This window comes from Cheilinus undulatus, linkage group 18, assembly GCF_018320785.1.
Source record: "Cheilinus undulatus linkage group 18, ASM1832078v1, whole genome shotgun sequence".
In the NCBI taxonomy this organism is placed as follows: Eukaryota; Metazoa; Chordata; class Actinopteri; order Labriformes; family Labridae; genus Cheilinus; species Cheilinus undulatus.
In genome coordinates, this window is record NC_054882.1 from 18,475,791 (window position 1) to 18,498,144 (window position 22,354).

The 22,354-nt window shown below is 41.1% G+C and overlaps 1 protein-coding gene across 2 annotated transcripts in view; it reads right to left on the bottom strand.

Annotated features, from left to right (window-relative positions):
* Positions 1-8,706: 8,706 nt before the first annotated feature.
* ttbk2a (tau tubulin kinase 2a) overlaps positions 8,707-22,354 on the bottom strand; it is a 32,779-nt gene continuing 19,131 nt past the window's right edge. The window contains exons 5-16 of one of the 2 annotated variants that reach the window (XM_041813509.1): positions 20,378-20,518; positions 20,037-20,141; positions 18,403-18,468; positions 18,217-18,309; positions 17,988-18,113; positions 16,580-16,737; positions 16,288-16,495; positions 15,984-16,204; positions 15,343-15,895; positions 14,200-14,541; positions 12,499-13,457; positions 8,707-9,894 (exon numbers count right to left, since the gene is read on the bottom strand). In XM_041813509.1, coding sequence (XP_041669443.1) covers positions 9,447-9,894; positions 12,499-13,457; positions 14,200-14,541; positions 15,343-15,895; positions 15,984-16,204; positions 16,288-16,495; positions 16,580-16,737; positions 17,988-18,113; positions 18,217-18,309; positions 18,403-18,468; positions 20,037-20,141; positions 20,378-20,518 — 3,420 coding nt within the window. In that variant the 3' untranslated portion in view covers positions 8,707-9,446. The remainder of the gene's footprint in view (positions 9,895-12,498; positions 13,458-14,199; positions 14,542-15,342; positions 15,896-15,983; positions 16,205-16,287; positions 16,496-16,579; positions 16,738-17,987; positions 18,114-18,216; positions 18,310-18,402; positions 18,469-20,036; positions 20,142-20,377; positions 20,519-22,354) is intronic. The other variant, XM_041813510.1, reaches the window with a different exon arrangement.

The window sequence follows — 22,354 nt, forward strand, 5'->3', positions numbered from 1 at the left end:
GCTGAGGGGAGAAGGGGGCGGGACAAGCGCATACGCAATCACGTAGGCGTAATGCGTATGACGTAGCTAAACAGAGGGGGAAACGTTCTACAGTCTATGGTTACACTCGATACAAATTTTCTAACAGAAACCTCTCCCTTTTAATCTAGAAAGTCTGTTAAAGGAATGTTCTTCATCGAATTTAATTCTCTAAAATGAAACTGAATGCTGTGAAAACTATTTAAACTAGCTATCCATGTCTGATGAGTTTACATCATGTATATGAATATGTATATCTGTATATGTATACAAACTTACATGTATGTTTTAAAAAAGGAATTTTTAACACACAGTAAAAATAATTGAATTTTTAACACAGCTTTTCCAAAATTAAACCAGAATGTTTGGAAAAGCTGAGTTAAAAATTCATTATTTTTATAACTCAAATAAAAGTTATTTATTTTATTTCTCACAATGAAAATTATCTTCTTTCTCAGTGTGTCTGTCCAGCGTGAGAGAGACAGCCTTTTTCCTGGTGCATCTGTGCTGAGTCATAAACAGGGTGGAGCTTTGTTGGCCTGTTTTTGGTTTTACCAGTTAAAATGATAGTCGGACCATTACAGTCAGAGTGAACTGAGTGTTTAAACCAGTGGTTCTCAACCGGTGGGCTGGCAATTTTCAGTGGGTAGCAAATACACTATCTGGACAGAAGTATTGAGTTGGAGGTGAAACCCGTTTTACAGCGATAACAGCCTCCATTCTGTTTGGAAGGCTTTCCACAAGATTTTGGAGTGGGAATTTGTCCCCATTCATTCTGTAGAGCATTTATGAGGTCAGGCCTGACTTGCAATCTCTGTTCCAGTTCATCCCAAAGGTGATGGATAGGTTTGAGGTCAGGGATCTGTGTTGGTCTTCTTCCACACCAAAATCATCAAACCATGTCTTCATAGTCCTTGCTTTGTGCACTAGGACACAGTCATGTAGGAACAGCAAAGGGCTGTGTCATCATCCATTGGCTTCCTGAAGCGGCATTATGACTCCCATCAGTGGCGGTTGCTGGAAATTGGAAATTGTGGCTAAAACTAACATTCAATTTACTAACAGGCAAAAAATATGAAGCTGAGGCAGGCAAGTATGCCCATTTGTCATCTACTGCCCACATGCAAATTTATGGGCTTACTCTTGAGCTTATAAGAAACAGAGAAGCTATAATAAATACAACCCTATACACAGTTTTTACCAGTAGACAAATAATGATCGAACCAAATTCACTTATTTCTGTCTTTGTTCTATTTCTATGTCCTTAGAATTTACAGCCTCACACAGTGTAAGAGCCATGTATTCACTTTGCTTTAATTGTTTTCTCCGAGCCACCAGAGGTCAGTGAAGTGGCCTTTGGTGCAGGCTGAAGCCAGCAACAGGTGTTAAAGGTTTGTGTTAATTATATAAAAGTGGTTGAAGTGGAAGGAGCCCAACAGTTTTCGACTGTGCTCAGTTTTCTTTTATATTATTTGTATTAATTTCAATCATAGGCTTGTTGGAAGCTGAAGGAAACGTTGAGAGTTAATAAAACGCCTTTTTGGAGTTAAATCGGCGACTTCTCTGATCGGTTTGTTTTGTTTTTGTTAACTGAGTACACGTCGTAACATCTTAATGCCCACTATCAGCCGGTAGCGGCTAAGTTTAGGATTAGTCACTACACACAGGAAGGCCCCGGCCAGGATTCGGACCCCCAACCTTCAGATGACCCTGCTGTTCTTTTGCAGTTAACAGCCAACATCAAATATGTGGTTTCTAAAAACTCACACAAGATTTGGCAATGTTACCTCAAAAAGTTGAAGTACTAACCCACCATTTTCCAATTTTTTCTTCCTCCTTGTATTTTGCTGCTCTGGCTTGAACTGTTGGCTACATTGCCCAACACTGACCTCACGATGACCATTGGTTTTATAATGTTTGGTCCAAGACGCAGAGTATGAAAAAGGCTCCATCCTTAACCATATGCAGTGTAGAGCATAAATGTGCCTTAATAGAGAGAATTTTTAAAACTCCTCAATTCAAAACAAGTAGTTGCTGAGCATCTCATCTTTTGTAATTGTTTTGACTGAAAGACCCCTGGAAGCAGCATTTAGATTCTGTGCCTTTAAACAGTGATGCCTCTTTTCACTTTTGGGTTGTCCAAATAAATAAATAAACAAACATTTGAATCAATAAACACCTCAAAGATACCCTTTTGTAACCTTTCCTCTGAAAATTTTAGGAAAAAATACAACATTTCACAAGATTTTATGCATGCGGAATGAGTATTTTATTTATAACCAGTTTATAAAAATAAAATACAAAATAATTTTAAACAAAAAAGAAAAAAAAAACACTGTACAAGGCATTGATATGATACAAATGATAGAATTAACATAAATAATTACAGTTATATACAATGCAAAACTCCCACTTGTTACATTCTTTCCTTGAGACTGTACAGATACATTTTAAAACTGAGACATACATTACAACACAAAATATCAAACATTAAAAAAAGTCAAAATGAAGGATGGGCAAGTAAGCAAATGTCATAATAAATAATTTCTGTCAAGTAATTATAAATTACAAACAAGTTACTCCATGATATGACTTGAGAAGTGTACCAGTGCACACAAAAAGTTTTCATTAGTGTCCATGTCAGCTTTTTAAATAAATTAAAACAGCTGGACTTCAGTTGGCATATGAGTATCTATATCTGCAAATACTGGTGAGCTACAATAAATAATTCTATCGCTGTCCAAAACCGCATACTACACTACTGATACTACAAAATCAAACATATATACAGCATAGTAAGCTATGTGTTACGCCATTCCACAGTTTCCACCAGCCTGTTAGCCCCGCATCACGTGACTTTTGTTTACATATTTCTGCTCCAGGCTTCGTTGGCTAAGCTAGCAACAAGCTAGCACTAGCGTTGATTTGTAGAGTTCAACAGTAAAACAGCTACATAGTTTGAGTGTTATTTAACAACATTGAACATCAGTTTGGTTTCTTTTATTTCATGCTGCTTGTTGGCTTGCAGGCAAATCTGTTACACTTTGTTTTAGGCTAAACCAGAAGTTAGCATTGAGCATTGAGCCTGTTTGTTCATCAGGAAAATCTTGATAAATGGACTCTGCTTTCATAGTTTTTAAAGTATAAGCACACTGACATAAAGCTATTTAAACTGATGGAGTTTATGAAACAAAGTTTTGGGAGTGATAATAAATGATTAACTATGTTAAAAGGGGTCTGTTAACAGCCCCTTTTCTTATTTATTTAATATTAAATAAGAAATTTAAAATAAAGAAACAAGTGGTTTACTTTTTTTAAAAAATAGAAAAACAATTAATGGAATAAAAGTGCCTTTGACTCTTTCATGCAGTTCACATTAAACTTGGAATGAAAAAACAGAATAAAAAAATAACATTCCTTTCAGTTTCTCATTAAAAAGAGAAATAAAAACATTATAAATAAAGAACAGTAAATTTTATTGTTTTTGCTCTGTTAAAAAAATGGATGATGAAAGAATGGAACACTGGTGATAAAACATACTTTTTTTCCACAACACCTGCAATAGATCATAAATACAGCAAAAAAGAATGCTACATCACCAGTGTTTCGTTCATTTATATTCCTTTTTGGAATATCAAACAATAGAACACAAAAAAGACAATAAGATGAAAGAAACATACCATTTCTTTTATAAAGTCCTTTTTCAAAATAAACGGGCAAAAGAAAATGAAAGACCAAATGTTTTTTGTTTTCTGTTCTTTGATTTCCAGTTTAATTTTTTAAAAATAACAAGAAGACCCAGGGGGCAGATTTTTTCAAGTTTTGTTTTCCAATCTTTAAACAGTAATGGGTAAAATTAAAAATTACATTGGCCTTAAAATACTCAGAACTGGAAGCCTCACACAGAACACATCAAGGACAAATTATCCAAGTCTATTGCTGTTCTTTACAAAGCAAGGGAGTCAATGAATAAGAACTGCCTTCATTTTTTTTACTGTTCACTTGTAATACTAATATATTGTGCTGAAATTTGGGGAAATAAATACATATAAAACAAATTTAGATCCAATGATTAAACTGCAGAAAAAGAGCTTTTAGGATAATAAATAAAGTTGGATATCCAGAATCAATCAACTTTTTAAAGGATCATCCATGTTGAGAGTTCTAGAAATTGTATAAACAAGAACACTTGAAATTATGTTTTATGTGGTGAAGAAGAACATAGCAGTATGTATTAAAAAATACTGAAGAAAAGGAAATTATAATTTAAGACGAGTGTTTATGTCTGAAACTTGCGAAGGAATGTTTTCACCCAGAAAAGGCTGAGGCCAGCATTGTGGGCCAGGCTCCTGGATGGATTGCTCTTATCAGTTAAGCCAGTTGTTAGCAACCAACTTTTTTAGTACATGAAAAGCTTTTAAGTTTACAAGTTGAGCACTCTCACATGTATTTTATGTGGTATAAAAAAAAGCATTGTGGGAAGCCTAATAAACACTAGCTCCCGTTTCATACTTACAAATCCTGGACACGTCAGCATACATCCAGGGATTTTTTTGCACATGCAATATTGCATACTGTTAATTTGGACTTATACATACTCAATGTGATGTCAGATGTGGTATTAATAGTGTTAAAGTATGCGGTTTTGGACTTAGCCTATCAGGAGGCCACTTTAAAGAGTAGCTAAGAAAACCTCTTCTGGAAGGTATCACTAGTACTACAACTACACACCACTTATGTATGTGCAATAATAATGTAAAAAACATGAGAAGAAATCTGATTATCTTCAAAACCAGCAGCACTTTTTAGTGTTTTTTCATCCCTTTCACTCACAGTCATTAGCATAAAAGTTATGGTTTTACAATGATTATTTTATTTAAATAGTTACTTTGAATATCTTACAGTTATACTGAATATAAAAAAGTCTGCACATCAGCGTTCTGAGAGAAATCCAAGAGCCTGATAATAGAGCATTGAAAGAGGGAGAATTCAAAGATTGATTGCTGGCAAAATGCAGGAGATGCACACCCCTGTTTGAGAGCGTCACACAAACAAACACACCTTGAATACTGCAAGCTGAAATTTCCCACCAGTCCATTGATAAAAGGCCCAAGCATTCTTGCAGAAAAAAGTCTGACAGCTCTGATAGTTATGGGATATTTTTGACCTTGCTGAGAGGCGTGGTAGCGCTTGCATCAGCACAGCCTAACGGGGGAAAATGATCTCCAACACAGACAAAGCTCAGTCATCCCTCGCTACGCACAGAGGGGGCAGAGAAGAGACATTAAGGCGGCTGACTGACTGAACACTGTCTGCCTTCTGGATGAGTCATCATAGCTGCTCCAAGAAGGTAGCGTAGGTTTCTGCATCACCTGCACAACTCAAACACATTTAATATTTACAAAGCTATGCACCCATTCACCCTCTATACACTTCCATAAACCACATACTGCAAAATTTATCAAAATATTTGGCAATGTGATTTTTCTCTTGTGTCTCATACAGGCTATGGCTGCCATTTCTCATGATTTTTCATTTAATGCAAGTGCTTGAAACGCAGCATTCTCCTAGTTAATTCTTTTGTGCATCATTTCTGTTAGTTGCACTGTTAAAAACACAGTCTCTCATACTTTAGCGACACAATCATCCTCAGTCAGTGTAGACGTATACACGTATACATGTGTTAAAATTGCTCATCCAGCAGGCTCTGGGTGAAATTTTTCACAAGTTAGATGCCTTTTGATGGGGATTATGTATGCATGTTTACGTAATAGGTGGCATTTTTCTGTTTTCTGTGTTGTACATGCAAAGAGTAGCATCGGGAGGAAGCAGGAGTTATTTTACAGTATCTTACAAGCAGAGAAGAACTGGGAGGAATTTGAGGAATCAACTAAATGAAACAATACTGTGATTCCTTTGCTTTGTGAATGAACATACTTTGTGTCAACACATTCTCCAATGAAAAGGTAATGAAACAAACATTCTTCAACATGGAACATCATTTGGCGTGAGAAATATATATGTACATATGGCCTCCGTTTACATAATATCTACTAAACACTGAGGTTTTGAATTCACATTTTATGTTTTAACTTCAACACTGACCTGATATATAAACAGTGTATCTAAGCAGGGAAGTTAAAGGACCAGTGTGTAGCCTTTAGTTGTGAAAACTGCAACCCTAACATGACACTGTGAAGCATGTTGAAGGACTTACAATCACTAGTAATTATAAAAGACCTCAAAAGGCCTATTCTATCAAGCTACATAAAGATGGACATAGCTATGGTCACCTGGGAGTGAAGCCAAACTAAAGCCCTTCCTGCTGCTAGTTTTTGTTTGTCCCCATAACTGGAGGAAAAGATGCTAGAGCAGAGATCAAACACATCAACAGTGTCTGCCCACTTTATTGGCAGCGCTGGTTCCAGAAGTGAAATTTGCCGTTCAAATCCCTCATAGACATTTCGCAAAATCCTTACTACTACGCTTCTAATGACTGAACCAAGCTAACCAGCTACCTGGGTACTAATGGCTTTGAAACATTTGATTCAACACAAACACGGAATTTTAAAAAATGAGAAAAAGGTATAAGACTGTGTACATGTTTCTTTACTGGAAGAAGAACTACATTTCCCATAATCCATTGCCATTCTTTTTATTTGCTATTAATGACAGCTTTTCAAGCTTTCAAACCACATATATATCTTTTTCTAAATTAGTAGTGATTTTATTTTGAATGATAATGTTGTGGGGCGTAGATGGCCTAGTGATTAGGTCATGCCCCATGTACACGGACGGCCCAGGTTCAGGTCCAGCCTGTGGCTCCTTTCCCGCATGTTTTTCTCTGATCTCTCATCCCTGTTTCAGACTCTATCCTCCTCTCTAAAATAAAGGCATCATTGGTGGGCTCCGTAGACAATTCCATTGTAAGACCCAGCAAATCAGAGCTGGCACTGTGACACTCTATGATTGTGGGGACTTGTGTATTTTTGGCTGAGATCGTGAATAAACTGATTTTATTAAAACGAGGTTGATATCTTGCAAACTTTTGTTTACTACCAGAGCATGTCACCATTTCACTCACTTGAGGAGTCTTGTACTGAGCTAAGAGACTAGCTGAGCCCCTTTAACATATTTTAAAAAAATCCTCATTTTGACACAAACATGCTTTTAACTGAAAAAGTGATATGCTATCAAACGAATAAAACTTGAGGGGTAAGTGACAGAGTAATGATGTGCCGTTCATGAATGAGCCTGTTCTACAGAACAGCTCTTCCATGTAAGCTACAGAAGCTAACTCCCATTTGAGTGCCAGTTTCCTTTCCTCCCTCCTTTGTCATAATTTAATCCACAGTTAAAAAGCCAAAATGGTACCAAATGAAGAGCCTTTTCGGAGCCAAACAACCTGTTCTACGGAGCCAAATGATCTGGATCTCTCAAAAGAGACAGCTTTCCCATCACAACGTGCGAGACTGGACAGACATCAGCTGAGGAAAAACAGGTAAGATCAGAGCTTAATAAGTTAAACTGAGAAAACTGAGTCAACCCCTGGCCGATATTATGTTAACATACAGTATGTTATACTGATATTTCATCAGTATAACCCAAGTGCATTCATAATGGGGATAAGTAAGTTCATTTATGTTTTGGTCTATGATGTATATTTTACTCATTCATTTATGTGCCCACAATTCCTAAACAGCTCAAAACATGGCATTTTTGGGAGCAGAAATCACTTCTTCCCCCTGTTTGGAGATCGCTGCTGCTGCATGACATCATCTGTAAAGAACCTATAACCATCTCATCCTGGAACACCTAAGCTTCTAAAGAGCATCAAAGAAACATATTTCATGTCTGAGGTGCATTATGGGTAATGTAGGAGCCAGAGTCTTTGTAGCAACACAGACTAAAAGCAGAGATATTTCAGCTTCGACTTCTCTATATTTAGTATGTCCCTTTAAAAACTAAACACACTGATCCTTTAACATACACAGAAAGTTCCCTTTAATCATTTCCTTTCTGTGCCCTACAAATATTAGCTACTGTCCTCAAGTATGCAAGCACCAGGGGGATTTACACTACATGGACAAAAGTATTTTGCTACAACTGTTTATCATTTAATTCAGGTGTTTCGATTAGACCTGTTGCCAAAGGAATATAAAATCAAGCACCTAGCCATGCAGTCTCTATTTGCAAACATTTGTGACACAAAATTGGCCATTCTGAAGAGCTCAGTGACTTCAAGTGTAGTACTGTGATGGATGCCACCTTTACAATGATACAGTTTGGGAAATTTCCTCCCTGCTGGACATTCCACAGTCAGCTTCAAGTGGTATTAATCGAAAGTGGAAGCGTTTCGGAACAACAGCAACTCTACAATGGGTTTGCAACACTATTCTGATTCCATAGCTGAAGAGTTCTGAACTTCCTCTTGCATCAATGTAAGCACAAAAACTGTGTGGTGTCACATTACCAAGCATCAGATGGAGTGGTGCAAAGGGTTTGAGCTAGGTTTCTTATCTCCAGTGAAGGCCAGTTTGAATGCTTCAGCATACCAAGACATTTTGGACAATGCTATGCTTTCAACAATGTGGGGAAGGCCTTTTTCTTTTCCAACATGACTGTGCTCCAGTGCACAAAGCAAATAGGCCCATATTCCCACAGAAACACTCTAAAATAGCTGCAAAAGGGAGGTCAACTCCATATTAAAGTATGTGTATCTGAATACAATGTCATTATAGTCCCTGTTGGTGTAATGGTCAGGCAGCCAAATACTTTTGTCCATATATTGTATTTATTGGCAGAAGTATATCTGACTCTACTTAGGAGGTGATATGCTTCCTTTAAGCTAGTTACCACCAGATTCTCTTCTGGTTAACGAGTTACATCACGCACCAAAAGAAGCAAGCAAGCAGCAAACCGTTTTCCTTCCACTCATACTCTTCAATATGTTTCACCCCTACAGCTCTATAACTTGCCATATTGATACCTTCATCTTGTTTACTCTCTTGCCTTTTCTGGCTATTTATGCTGTTTGACTTCTGGGTGAAAGCTGCAGAATGCCTCGGCCAGTTTGGGTCCAATTTGAGGTGCCTAAATGCAAGAGTGAATTAACCCCCAACTATGTTATCTAGGTGGGATCGTCAAACTTTCATCATCATGTGAACATACTGAATATCATGAAGTTGCAACACTAAATGGCTGGAGTATTCTTTGAATCAGGGCACATAAATAAATGATAAACTATGAGTAAATAAAAGGAATGAGGAAACTAGTGATAAGTGAAAGCTTAGACTAACAGAAACAATGGAGCAGAGAATGTTTTCTAATTGTCTAAGAAGACTCAGGCTTCAATCCTGGCTGGGTTCTACTCTATCAGAATTTGAGTTTTCCTTTCCTCTGCTGTGGCAGCACAACCTGCCAGGTGACTATCTGCTCAGCTTGCTGGAGCACTTGCCCTCTCGGCTACATCCTTTTCCCCTTGACAGGTGGAATGGGCCTGTGCGGGCTTGGCGGCTGCAGCAGGATTCCTGGTGATGAGGATAGAAGCGGCGGGGAGGCGGCGAGCCAGAGAAGCTAGGAGGCGAGCGGCTACGGCCAAGGCAACCCACTCCCCCTCCGCCACGGTGCTCGTGGCGGGAGGGTGAGGAGCTGACGGAGCGCTGCAGGGAAGAGGAGCTGCGCGGGGATGCGCTGGAGCTGCGGTGGTGATGTGGAGAGCTGGTCAGGCTGCAGATGCCCATCCTGGAGCCACCATGCTGCGCAGGGGAGCGGTGGTGAAGAGGAGAGCCTCGGGAACTGTGCATCAGCTGAGCAAGGCATGTCAGGAGGTCCGAGTCGCTCGTGCTGCCGGCTCGAATGCGGTAACGCCTGAGCCTGAGAGGATACAAAAGCGAGGGAGGTGATAAATAAAAGCAAGGATGTAGAGAGCAAATCTAAGCAGGCAAATGGCTGATGAATTACATATTGTGCTGAGCAAGGTGAAGCAATACGTTGTAGGGACGAACATTATTATTGGAACAATATTGGTGGATACATTTCTGCCGGTATTTACAGCCGATATTTTGGCTATAAATTCTGCCCATATCAGCAGTAAATACTGGTATGGACAAATACATTTGTGGAGTTTTTAGTTGGACCAATAGACCTTCATCAGCTGAAGTATATTTCTTTATTTATCACCATTTTTTACACTTTAAAGGACTGAAATATGTTAATTTGTTCATCCTAAGCTGTGTATTTCTAAGGACAAAAGTTTTAGGTTTGAGCTACATTTAAATCTCAGTAATGGCTAAAATTATTTCATGAATATCAACATATCGGATATCAGCATAAATCAATATTGTGCATCCCTAATAACTATCCCTATATTTAGCTAAGCCAGCAGGTTGTTAGCTAAGCTTAGCACAATGACTGGAAACAGCTAGCCTGGCCTTCCTGTAAATAAAGCCAAATCTTTTACCTTTAACAAAGTTACCCATGTTTTCAGTTTTCTGCTTATCTAAGGTGACTACCATATTTGCTTTCCACAGACACTAAAGTACAGCCCCATTTCCTAAAAACTTGGGACATTGTTTTAAAAACCAAATGTGATGATATGCAAAGGATATAAACCAAATGCTTACTTGAAAATAGCAAAGATGATATATCAACTGTTCAAGTTTTGAAATGTATTTCATCATTTTTAAAATAAATTGTTTCAAAAAAGTTGGGGCAAAGTTGTGTTTACAATTCTGTGACTTTTGCTAACAACACTCTAATAGGTCATTTCCATTGAGCAGTCCGGTACAGCTCGGTACAGCATGGTACATGTTTATTTGCATTTCCCTTATAAAAAGTTGGAAAGGGTCCCAAATAACTGACCCCTACCATCTTACATTTTTGGCACCCTTTCGTATGGTCGCCAAGCTGACCTATCCATCCCAAAAGAATGGAGCTACACACATAATAGAGGGTTTGCACTGATGCAACTTTCAGCACACCGGGCTGAGTGGCAAGACCATCTGCTCTGAAAAACAGACTAATATTGCTTGTATTAGGGATATCTGGACTGGACAGACATCCATATTGTTTCCTGAACTGTTGACAATATGTGGCCGCAAATCAGGTTTCCTAATGTTTATATGGACCTTATTTCAAGAACACAAAGCAAAGGCTGAAGGCACACATCAGCCTGGTTCATCTGTCAAACTGAATTAATGTCAAAGTTTCGTTAATACAAAGCTTTAGATCAGTTACACTGTATTTCAGAGATTCATTTACTTCTTTCTAGTAGAAAATCTGTAGATTGCTCTGTGATTGTTAAATCTCTTTGCAAAAATATGGGGAGTATTTTAAAATGAGATTGATGTTCCCTGGCTGTCTTACTTGATCTAGTTTGATTTTAATCCCAGTTAAACATTATTAATGGGACAAATTCATACGGTACAGCTCTGAACTTTCACATTATGTCATATAAACTGTTATAGCGTCGGATAAGTTCACCTCATGAAACATTAATGGAAATAAGTTCAGTATTTAACCCAATAGAAATCTGGTTATCTCACAAAGGCTACTCTTTTGATTTCTTTGTTTCTAGATTTCGGGGATTTGTTTGGCTGTTGTAGTAACTGTTTTATGTTTCTGTTGCGTTTCTTTTTTCCTGATCATTGTGTTTTAATGCATTGTGTAAAGTTTGAATTGCCTTGTTGCTGAAGTATGTTATACAAATAAACTTGCCTTGCCATGCAAAATGATGTAGATATTAAAATGATGATACCACCCTCAATGGAGCACCAAGTGAGGGTATGGGTGTCTGTGGAAACTATTTTGGGGTTTACTATTCTGAGCCATACCAAACCGTACTGATTCAAACTGGACCACGAAGCGGAAATGCAGCTCCAGTATTTGGGAACCAAAGAGAAAAATTTCTATCATTTTGAAAATGGAAATTGTATCCAGTTCTTGTTTTATATTGGGTTCTAGCTGCTTGACAGTTTCTGACTTCTTTTGTTACCTTTTTTTGTTTCATGATGCAACAAATAAAGCAACCATCCTCATTTCACCTGGACTCAGCACACTGTCCCAACCTTTTTATAAATGTGTCCCTGACTTTAAATTGAAAATGGGCATACAGTTTTCTAGAAAAAATGTGAAAAACCCCCATCTTCAACTGTGCTGCCTTTTTTAAACCCAAATATGGTCGTTTAATGTTTTGAAAATCAACATATTCCTTTTTTTTAATCTTAATGGCATTACATTCCAACTTTTTTGGAAATGGGGTTCAAGTATCAATATCGTCATCTGATAATGGCTGCCAAGAAAAAGAAATTTTCATCTTGTCATGATTCTTTTAATCCCTAATTATGATAGGCTAAGTTGTCTATTTTGGAATATTTTTATGTTTTCTTAAATCTTGATGCTTGTTAATTCTTTTTCAGAACTGCTTCTGAGTTTAAGTTCATGTTCTGTTAAGGCAAAGGATGCAAATCCACCCATTACCTGCCCTCCACTGTAGAGCGACATGGCGGTTTCCCAGGCGGTGGGCGCGGCATGAATTGTGCGGCGAGCTGCTCAGCAGAAGAAGCTGAATGTACAGGACGAGGAATCCTGCTCTTGCGGGACAGAGGGCTGGAGGAGGAGGAGAGGGAAGGGGCTTCATCTCCCTGGCGGTCAGAGCGTGAGCCCATGAGAGAGTCCTCTTCCTGAGAGCGGTCAGAAGTGGAGGATAGCGGGTCCCTGGCTAGTGAGGCCACTATTGGGGCACGCCTGTCAGAGAGGGAGGGAGAGGCAGTGGGAGAGGGGACTTGACCCTGGTGGTTGGCTTTCTTCTGCAGGAGTTTCTCCTTGGCGGATCCTGGAGGAGGGAGCTCCAGCAGGCTGGACGGCTCCAGGACTGGGATACGACTTTGCCTTCGGCTAGGGTCCTTACGCGGGGCAGCTGGAGGGGAAGAGGCGGGGCCATTTGTCTGATCTGGAGCCTGGTCGACTTCTTTGCCCTCCTCCTCCTTTAACTGAGGCTCTGTGGCAGGAGGATCTTTCTCAGAGTCTTTCAGCGTGGGGAACGCTCCGTTACTTAAATCTCTTTGGCCGTTCACGGGGGAGAGGTGGCCATTGGCGAAGACGGGGCTGCGAGGGGAGCGAGGGGAGCAAGGGGAGCGCGGAGAGGAAGGTGAGCGCACAGGAGGCGAGTGTGGAGAGCGGGGGGAGCGCGGGGAAGATGCATGACTCGGCACAGGGCTTAGAGCTTTGGTGTGGTTGTTTCCGTTGACCAGCATCTCAGCCAGGGGGTCTGTTGGCGTCCCTGGGTGGGTGGGCACATTGTCCTGTGGGGAGTCCAGGTGCTCCTGGACTTGCTGAGCCTCAGCTTCAGCTTCACCTCGCCTCTCCAGCAGGAGGCACTGTGGGGCACTGTCTGATCCAGACTGAGACGACAACCCAGAGGGACGCTGAGCCGTCAACTGGAGAGGAGGGGAGGTGGAGACATGGGAGGAAAGAGAAATAAACACAGTCGTTACTAGGTGGTAAGTTTACTAAAAATGGGAAAAATATGCTAAAAGTCAAAGGCCTGTTGCTGATAGACTACAACATGTCGAGTTGTGCTGTAGTTCTGTAGCAAGAGCCTGATGCAGATGTGTGAAAAGAGAAGAATTGATCAAATGGGGTAATAAATGGTGATTAGTTTGGCAACAGCATGCAGAACCATAGCTACCATTATCAGACCGAAACACACAAGTGCTATGGCAGTGTCAGTCAAGCTGTGAGTACTAAACCAGCAAGTAGGACAGGAAACGTTCACGCAACTTCGCAGGGGGCTTCAGCGAAGAGAGGGTGAGGAACAAATACAGGGAGAGAGAGAGGAAGAGAAAGATAGAGAGGACAAAGACGATCTGAAACAAAAGAGACCATGCAACCTGTAGTCATGAGTCGACATTCCAAACACACATGCCACAATCAGACAAAAACACACACCCCCCCCCCCATGTCCAGACACAAGGACAAATCTGACCCATGCTCTGTCTGGCCTGCACAATGCCCCTCATGGTTTTCTGGAGAGAGCTGCCTAACAACAACACAAAAAAGCGAGCCAACTGAACAAAGAAGCCAAAAAAGCAACTTAAACAAAGTAAAAAGGAATGAACAAAAATGGTGACAGCAGGTGAATGGAGGGTTTTGTTTCACGCGACGTGATTGGGTCGTCACCTGCTGAAGCTGGGCGCGGGTGATACGTATGACAGAAGGGAACTTGGTGTTGGCAGCACCCGCCGGGATGGCCGGCAGCTTCCGGCGATTTGGTGAGCGAGTGCCAGGGGCGGGGTGCTGTGGGAGCGGTAGGGAGGCGTGGCAGGAGGAGGAAGAGGTGGGACGCTCCTGCTGCCGCTGCTGCTGGTCGGCGGACTGGCTGCGCCTCATGCTTGGCTCGCGCAGGTGCAGCGGGTCCGATAGAGTGGTCAGGAGGGTGTGAGGGCTGGGAGAACGCAGAGGGATGGGGCTGGATGTCCGGATTGCAACCTCCTCAGGCAGGGACGGAGGAGAGGTGGGGAGCTAAGAGATGGGGAGGGGGAGAAGTGGGAGGTGGGAGAGAGGACGGGTTGTGAAATTGGTGAGGGAGTGAGGAGATGGAGTAAGAACGGTGGAAGTACTGTGAGGTCGGTTCACTAAGATGACATCTGGTTGGGAGAGTGACGACGAGCTGTTGCAAAAAGGTAAAGCGAGGGGAGGGTCACTAAAATTAGGAGGTTCACTAAGGAAAAAAAGAGGCAAGGAAGGTCGACTTTGGGAACAAAGTGTACATTTTGAACTTGGAGGCAGATGTTCTGGTTGTAGGAGAGAGTAAGGGGTAAGTTATCCCTCTATTCTTGTTTTAAATGGGAATCAAATGCCAAGAATGCTCAACAAATTGCCAATTTGACGGAACTTAAAAGGGCAAAACAATGTATTTTAACTGTGCAAACCAAAGCATATCTTAAAAAAATAAACACTTTTGCTTGTGAAACCAAAAAAATATTGCAAATGGCTGCAAATAAATTCAATTATGCATAGCGTATTTGCAAATCAAAATGTAAGCTCTCTTCCCCCCATGCTGTGATCTGACAAACAGCCCTGCAGTTGTGACACAGATATCATTTTTCTAACACAAGCGAAGAAGCGTGAAAACATAAAGCAGTGACATTTAGCTTCACACTACAACAAGATGCAGCTGGTGGAACTCTGACTGTTTGTTGACATTAGCATTGAGGTTCAATAGCTAGAACACTGTGCAGCTTTTTAACTCAGTAAAAATGCTGACTACAGTCAGTTTTATGTATGTCATGTTGTATGACGACTTTTAAATAATGGGCTTACCTGGGTGAGAACTCCCTCAGCCAGAGCTTCAGCTGGACTGGTAGGAGTGATCGGGGGTAGAGCCCCTGCAGGGCCAACACTGAGTTCCAACTTGTCCACTTTAGCACTTCCCTTGGAGGAAGCCGCGCTTTCTTGTTTAGCTTTACCAGAGCTTGGGCTCGGGCTGCCCTTGTCCCATGCAGGAGATCGCTCCCCTGCCTGCAGCACCTCTGGCTCGTCATCCTCCTCCGAAGGGCTGGAGGTGACTTTGGCTCCTGGGGAGCCGCTGGGCCGCTCCACCATTACCCACTCTTTTGAGTCAACGTCCTGCTTCCCAGAGCTCAGATTAAGGGCCACAAAGCCCCCGCTGCTGACAGCCCCCTCTCCCTGCTCCAGAGATCCAGAAGATTGTGGCTTGGGAGAGCCGCCGTTAGACCGAAACTCCTCGTCGTAGTGCCAGACCCGATCAGGACGCTCCCCAGCTGGTACAGTCTGACCCTGAGTGACAGGGATGATTGCAGCCCCATCTGTGTCTTTCTCCTGGTGCTGGGTGCCGAGCTGCTGCTTTGATGGGCTGGAGGAATACAAAACAGATGCGAACATCAACTCTACTTTATTCAAAGAAAAATACTGAATAATCATCCTGTTTTCTTCAGACATACCAGGCCTCAACAAAGCGCTCTGGACTAGGTTTGGACTCCAGGCCCAGCCTCCTCTCCAGCTCAAAACTATGAATGTTGCGGAGCTTCCTCAGCAGAGGGCCATCACGGTCTGCAGCACCCACCTCAGAGTGTTTGACCGGGGAGCCCAGGCTCGGCCCAGCGTATGGGCTCTGGTGTCCTTGGTTACCCTGGTTGTTGCTGTGTTCCTCCTCCGTTCCCGCCTACAGAAACCAGTCAGTTCTGTTATCAGTTCAAAAGAAACATAGCTGTAATTCAAACAAGCTATTAACAGTCAATAGTCTACCTTCCACACTGCTGTCCTGATGCGGTTTCTGTTACGGTCCAGCTCCTCCCACACATCAGCCTCCTGGTTGCGGTGTGGGTGTAAAGGAGAGCCTGACAGACGCTCCGGAGCAGGATTGTTCTCCACGTCACTGAGCTGCTCGTCCTGTAGAACCTCATCTGTGTTTTCTCTCATGAGGTCACCAGGGATCAGGGAGGCATTCGCCATGCTGAGGGGGACAAAAGATCCAAAGATTACCCTGTTTTTAGGGCTCTCAGGATGTATTAAAGACATATTTATGTATGAAACATACCCCATGTGTGCCGGGGTGAGGCGGGTGTGATGTTGTGGTGTTGTGGCTGCAGCACTGATTGTCAAGGTGCCATCTGTTCCAGTGCGCTCCCAGTCATAAGGATCATTCTCCACCACGTTGTAGGTTTTCATGCTGTTGTCAAACACTGACATAAGCAGCTGTAAAAACACAAATACACACAGCTGACCTTTTTTAATTTTAATTTGAGATTTAAAGAAAACATGCCTTCTTAAAGCGTTAAAAGACAAAACATGTAAGTAGACCATTCAAGCTGCTTTCTACAAACCTTGTTTCCAAAGGTCCCACCCATTTATATCTAAGAAAAGCCAAGCCCCCCCAAGACCCACATGTATTTAAAAAGTGATAGATTGCTATATAAAAATCAACATAAATCTTAATAGCTTCATGGACAAAATCCAAAGAAAACAGGTCTTCATAGGTTGTTCATACCAAAGGCGTTTGTCCAAACTATTCAAGTAAAGTATCACCATGACCTTAATTAATATAATACCATCTCTGGGATCCCAGATAGGGGACCTAGGGTACCTTCCTGGTGGGCAGTAGGGTTACCACAAGCCCCTGGTCATGCTGTGATTGACTGCACCGATTGACTCACACTCAGTGAGAGGCCATGCTGAATTCCCTCGAAGTGGATGTCAGGATGTCTATGAAGACCACTGGTGGTCTCTGAGCATATCACAGAGGGTAAAAAAGCCCAGACAAAAGAAATGCTGAGGGACACGTTTGTTATGGTACATTGGGCCCCATGATGAATCCTTAGCATCCTACGTGCCTAAATTGGATGCACATGACTGTAGATCAACATTCCACTTTCAACACCAGCTGCTCTCCTTAGCTCCCAAACGCTTATACAGCATTGTTAAAAGTAGAGGTCATGCAACATAGTGGTAAATATGATCCATCCCAACTTTTTTGAAACATGTTGCTGGACTCACATTCCACTCTGGAAAGTAATTTTCTAAAATGCAATTAGGTTGGATATGTTGTTGCTAATTAAAGATAGGGTTCTGAGGGGTGCAAATGGCCTTGTGATTAAGTTGCACCTCATGTACGCAGGTGGGTTTATGTCCGGCCTGTGGCTCCTTTCCCATGTGTCTCACTCCCATCCCCCTTTCCAACTCTATCCACTGTCCTCCTCTCTGAATAAAGGCATCAAAAGACCCCAAAATATCTTAAAAAAAAAATGGGGTTGCAGAGGTTTGCAAGTCATCACATTCTGCTCTCATCTGCATTTTACACTGTATCCCAGCTTTTTTAGAAGTGAGGTTGTAGATGTACTGCACACACCTTCATTTGATTTTGAAAAAAAAATCAATCTTCAAAATGCTGAACCAAACACTTAATGTGGTCAGAAAAGCTCAAATCTTTGCTTAGACCCCTGAATGACCTGGTAGTCCGGCTTGGTGAAGTAGTCAAGGCTGGAAACGTGCTCCAGGAAGACCCCAAACTCTGCTGGCAGGTGTTTGAGCATGAGACGATGGTCGTAAGTCTCCTTTAGCTTCCCCACGTGCTCCTAGGAATGAACGCACACTTAACTGTCAGATCTCATCTCATACTGCTGCCTGGACAGCGTTATTTAAGCGTACAGGGAAGATGAAAACGTTGTCTCGTCTTACTTTGTCCTTGATCTTCCTCCATGGGAGCTGACCAACCAGAAACTCCACCAGCATGTAGAAGAGAGACCAAAGGTCATCATGTCGGCCCATCTCCTGCAGAAGTATGTGACGGTTTGGTTAACTTTAATTAAAAATTTAAAATGCTTGACTATTGAGAATAAAGACACCATAAAGACAGATACTGACCTTATTCTTGTGTGCATTGACGGATGCATAACGAACTGTTCCCCTGAAACCTGCCACTGGACGGGGCTGACAAAGAAAAACAGAGCAAAACTTTAATTTGCATAAATTTTTGGGGCCTAATTTGGCAGCTCAACAAAAATCACATTTTTGACCTCATTATACAGCTGATATATAGTAGTTATTAACAATGTATCTATTTAGACATCAAAAAGAAGCAGAGAAACTTAAGCTTCTAATTGGGAGAGTTCCTTTTCTCTTTACTTCTCTTTACCTGGAACCAACAGCCTTCACCTGAGACAAGATCTGGCTGTTTTAATGCTGAATGTTCAAACATGTTTACCGGTTAGTCCAAATCTTTATCTGTGTCTTTCACACATATACAAAACACCTAAAAATTCAAGGTAAGCTTAATAGTCAAAATCTCAACAACCTCATTTGTCACCTAGACTTTGTCAGGGCTTTTCCTCACCAGTCCTTGTAAAATCTCTGCAAAAGTTGAGTTTATGAGTTATGAGTTTGGACCCAGCAGGAAATGTTTAGGAAAAATCAATCAAAGGGATGGAGTGATCGCTCTATTACCCAACTTTTAAGATCTGTCCTTAAGTATCAAGCAATTTCTATGAATACCTGTGTGCAAATGCTTCTGCTTGTAAGGAATAATAAAAAAAAAAGTGCTGTGAGAAATTATTTGCCCCTTCCTGATTTCTTTTTGGTTTGTGACACTTAAATCTTTCAGATGATCAAACAAATTTTAATATCAGAAACAGATTACTCGAGTTAATACAAAATGCTGTTTTTAAATGATGATTTCATTTATAAAGGGAAAAAGTCATCCAAACCTACCTGGCCCTATGTAAAAAGGAATTGCTCCCTAAACCTAATAACTGCCTGGGGGCAACAGCTGCAGGCAAGCATTTACAATAACTGGCGATGAGTCTTTCACATCACTGTGATGGAATTTTGGGTCAGTCTTCTTTGCAGAATTGTTTTAATTCAGCCCCATTAGAGGGTTTTCCAGCCTGAATGGTCATGCTCAAAAACCTTCAACCCAAAACCTTAATATTTCCTTTTGTTAAGTCATCATCCAGCCACTCCTGGGAAGGTTCTCAACAGGTCCAAGTTTTCTCCATTTGTGGGTAATGGCTCTCACCGTGGTTCACTAGAGTCCCAAAGACTTAGAAATGGCTTTGTAGGTCTTTCCAGACTGATAGATATCAGTGACTCTATTTCTAGTGTGTTCTTAAATTCATTCAGATGGCGCCATGATGTGTTGCTTTTTGAGATCTTTTAGCCTACTTCACTTTGTCAGACAGGTTCTATTTAAAGGATTTCTGGATTCAACAGGTCTGGCAGTAATCAGAACTGGGTGTAGCTGGTGAAATTGAACTCAATTTTCAAAAAATGGGGTTACTCACAGTTAACTCATGATTTAACAAGCAGGGGAATTACTTTTTCACAGGTTTGGATGGCTTTTTTCCCTTAATAAGTGAAACAATTTAAAAACTGCCTTTTGTATTTACTCTGGTTATCCTTCTCCAATATTAAAATTTGATTGATGATCTGAAACATTTAAGTGTGACAAATATGCCAAAAATGAGAAATCGCGAATACTCTCAGTCAACAAGGATACTCACAGGTCGGACCTCCTGACAAGAGTTGGTGAACTGGCGAGCTAAACCAAAGTCCAACATGTAGCAGGTTCGACATGTACTCGGGAAGCGGCCCATGGCGAAGTTTGACTGAAGCAGAAAGGGCAAGACAACATTAAATAGCAAAAAAACAAAAGAATCAGCAACAGTATCTGTAACCAACAAAAAAATGCATTGATCATGTAAACTACCCAGGCAGTAGAAGGAAAAACATTCCCATGAGTCTTGAATACTAAAAAATACACTAAGTGCTAGGTAATGATAAACGACAAAAAAAAAAAAAAAAAAATCTTATCCTTTGTCCAGATAATGTAGTTGGGACTCACTGGTTTGATGTCCCTGTGCAGGAAGCCCACAGAGTGGATGCTCTCGATGGCCTCCAGGATCTGACGCCCGAGGCGCAGCGTGGTGCTGATGCTGAAGGTTCCTCGTGTCATACTTCTCCTGAGGTCAGCCAGGTTTCGGCCCTATAAAGATTACATAACACTGAGTTGATAAATTCCCATCTTCAAGATCACAGTTAGACTCCAGGCTGTTATCACACATGTTAATTTTTAAAGACAAGTCTTACAATATAGTGACAGTGGTGAAAAACACTCCATTCAGCTAAGCATCTAAAATTACACACTGTGTGGTCTGAGGTCAGTTAAGTACACATAAATGTCCCATTCCTGTGGGTATGGTTGTTTAAACCATAGCTATACCACTTCAGAAACACTCAAACCTCATCTGTCATCAATTCAGAAAAAGTATTTGGTGAATTTGTAAATATAGCTTTGATACAACAACAAAGGACGTGAGCTGAATGCAGGACGAGACTAATTTGATGCCTCTGTAGATCACAGCAGGCTACAAGGAAAATGAACACTGCAGTGCTGCCTGAATCTCTACATCAGGACCGTCGTTATAAGGCGGGACAGCTGAGCAATGCTAGCGACGCAGGATGACAATCTTTTCAGCAGACAATTTGGCCCACAATGTAGCATCGCATAAAGTATTAGATGGATTGGATCCTCAGAGAATAAAGCCTAATGACTTCAGTGAGTCAGCAAATTCTCCTTTGGCACCTTGAAGAGGTTCACAGTTGTGGTTTAAAGTTAAATATCAGAACTACAAGATGGATTTCTATAAAATCTGGCATGTTTTCCTGGAAGAAAGGATTATTTTGTACTTTATTTTTCTTGTTTGTTTTTTTTTTTAATCACAAAGACACACAACGTGAGTCCTGTATTGCCTTGTCTCTAAAACATTCAATCCTGTCACTTGTTGAGTAATTCAGTCTTTATCCTGTCATCGTGATGGAAACATGGTCCATTTCTTCCATTTCTCTTGACATTGTTCCTCTTCAGTCGTCAATTGATGAGTCAAATGCTCTATGACAAATATTTCATCCACTATTTTTAACCATTCTTCTTGTGTTGGTGGGTCAGATTTATACCATCTCCTCGTGATGGCTTTTTTACTAGCTGCCAACAGGATTTTCAAAATCTATCCTGTCTCAAAAACAATATCTCCTGTAGTGTATCTTGCATGTAATAGGTATAACATAACCCAGATTTTTATTTGTTATTAAATGAACATTTTCCCCAAACTGTACAATTCTCAGACAAAGCCAAAATACATGGGAATGATTCAGGGATAAGGTGTAAACATCCCTTTTCAAGTCCAGCCACAAATTTGCTATTGGACTGAGGTGAGGGCTTTGACCCAGCCACTCCAGAACATTCACCACCGTTGTTTTTGATCCATTTCTGCACAGCTTTTGCTTTACACTTCCGGGCATTGTCTTGCTGGAAGATAAATCTTCTTCCAAGCTGTAGTTCTCTTGCAGACAAAATATATTTTGCCGCATTCATCTGACCCTCTACCTTTACAAGCCTTCCAGGGCCGGCTGCCAGGAATCATCCCCACAGCATGATGCTGCCACCACTGTGCATCACAGTGAGGATGGTGTGTTTGTGGTGATATACAATGCTTTGTGTCCGCCAAACACAACATCTGTTTGTGTTTGGTGGCCTCTCTCCCTAGTCTCCTTTTGCATGGTCTCTCAATCTGTCAGGACGGGCTGATCTAGGCAGATTTATACATGTGCTATATTCCTTCCATTTCTTGATGATGGATTTAATTGAACTCTGGGGGATGTTCTGTGCCTTGGATATTTTTTTTTGTTTCCATCTCTTTTTTTGTAAGGGTTTGAGTATTACAGAACAAAAAAGAAGGAAATCAGCATTCAGGGAAACAAGCCAGGAAATGTTTGTAAAAACATTTAATCTGAACACTTATTAAGTAACTGAAGTACTGGA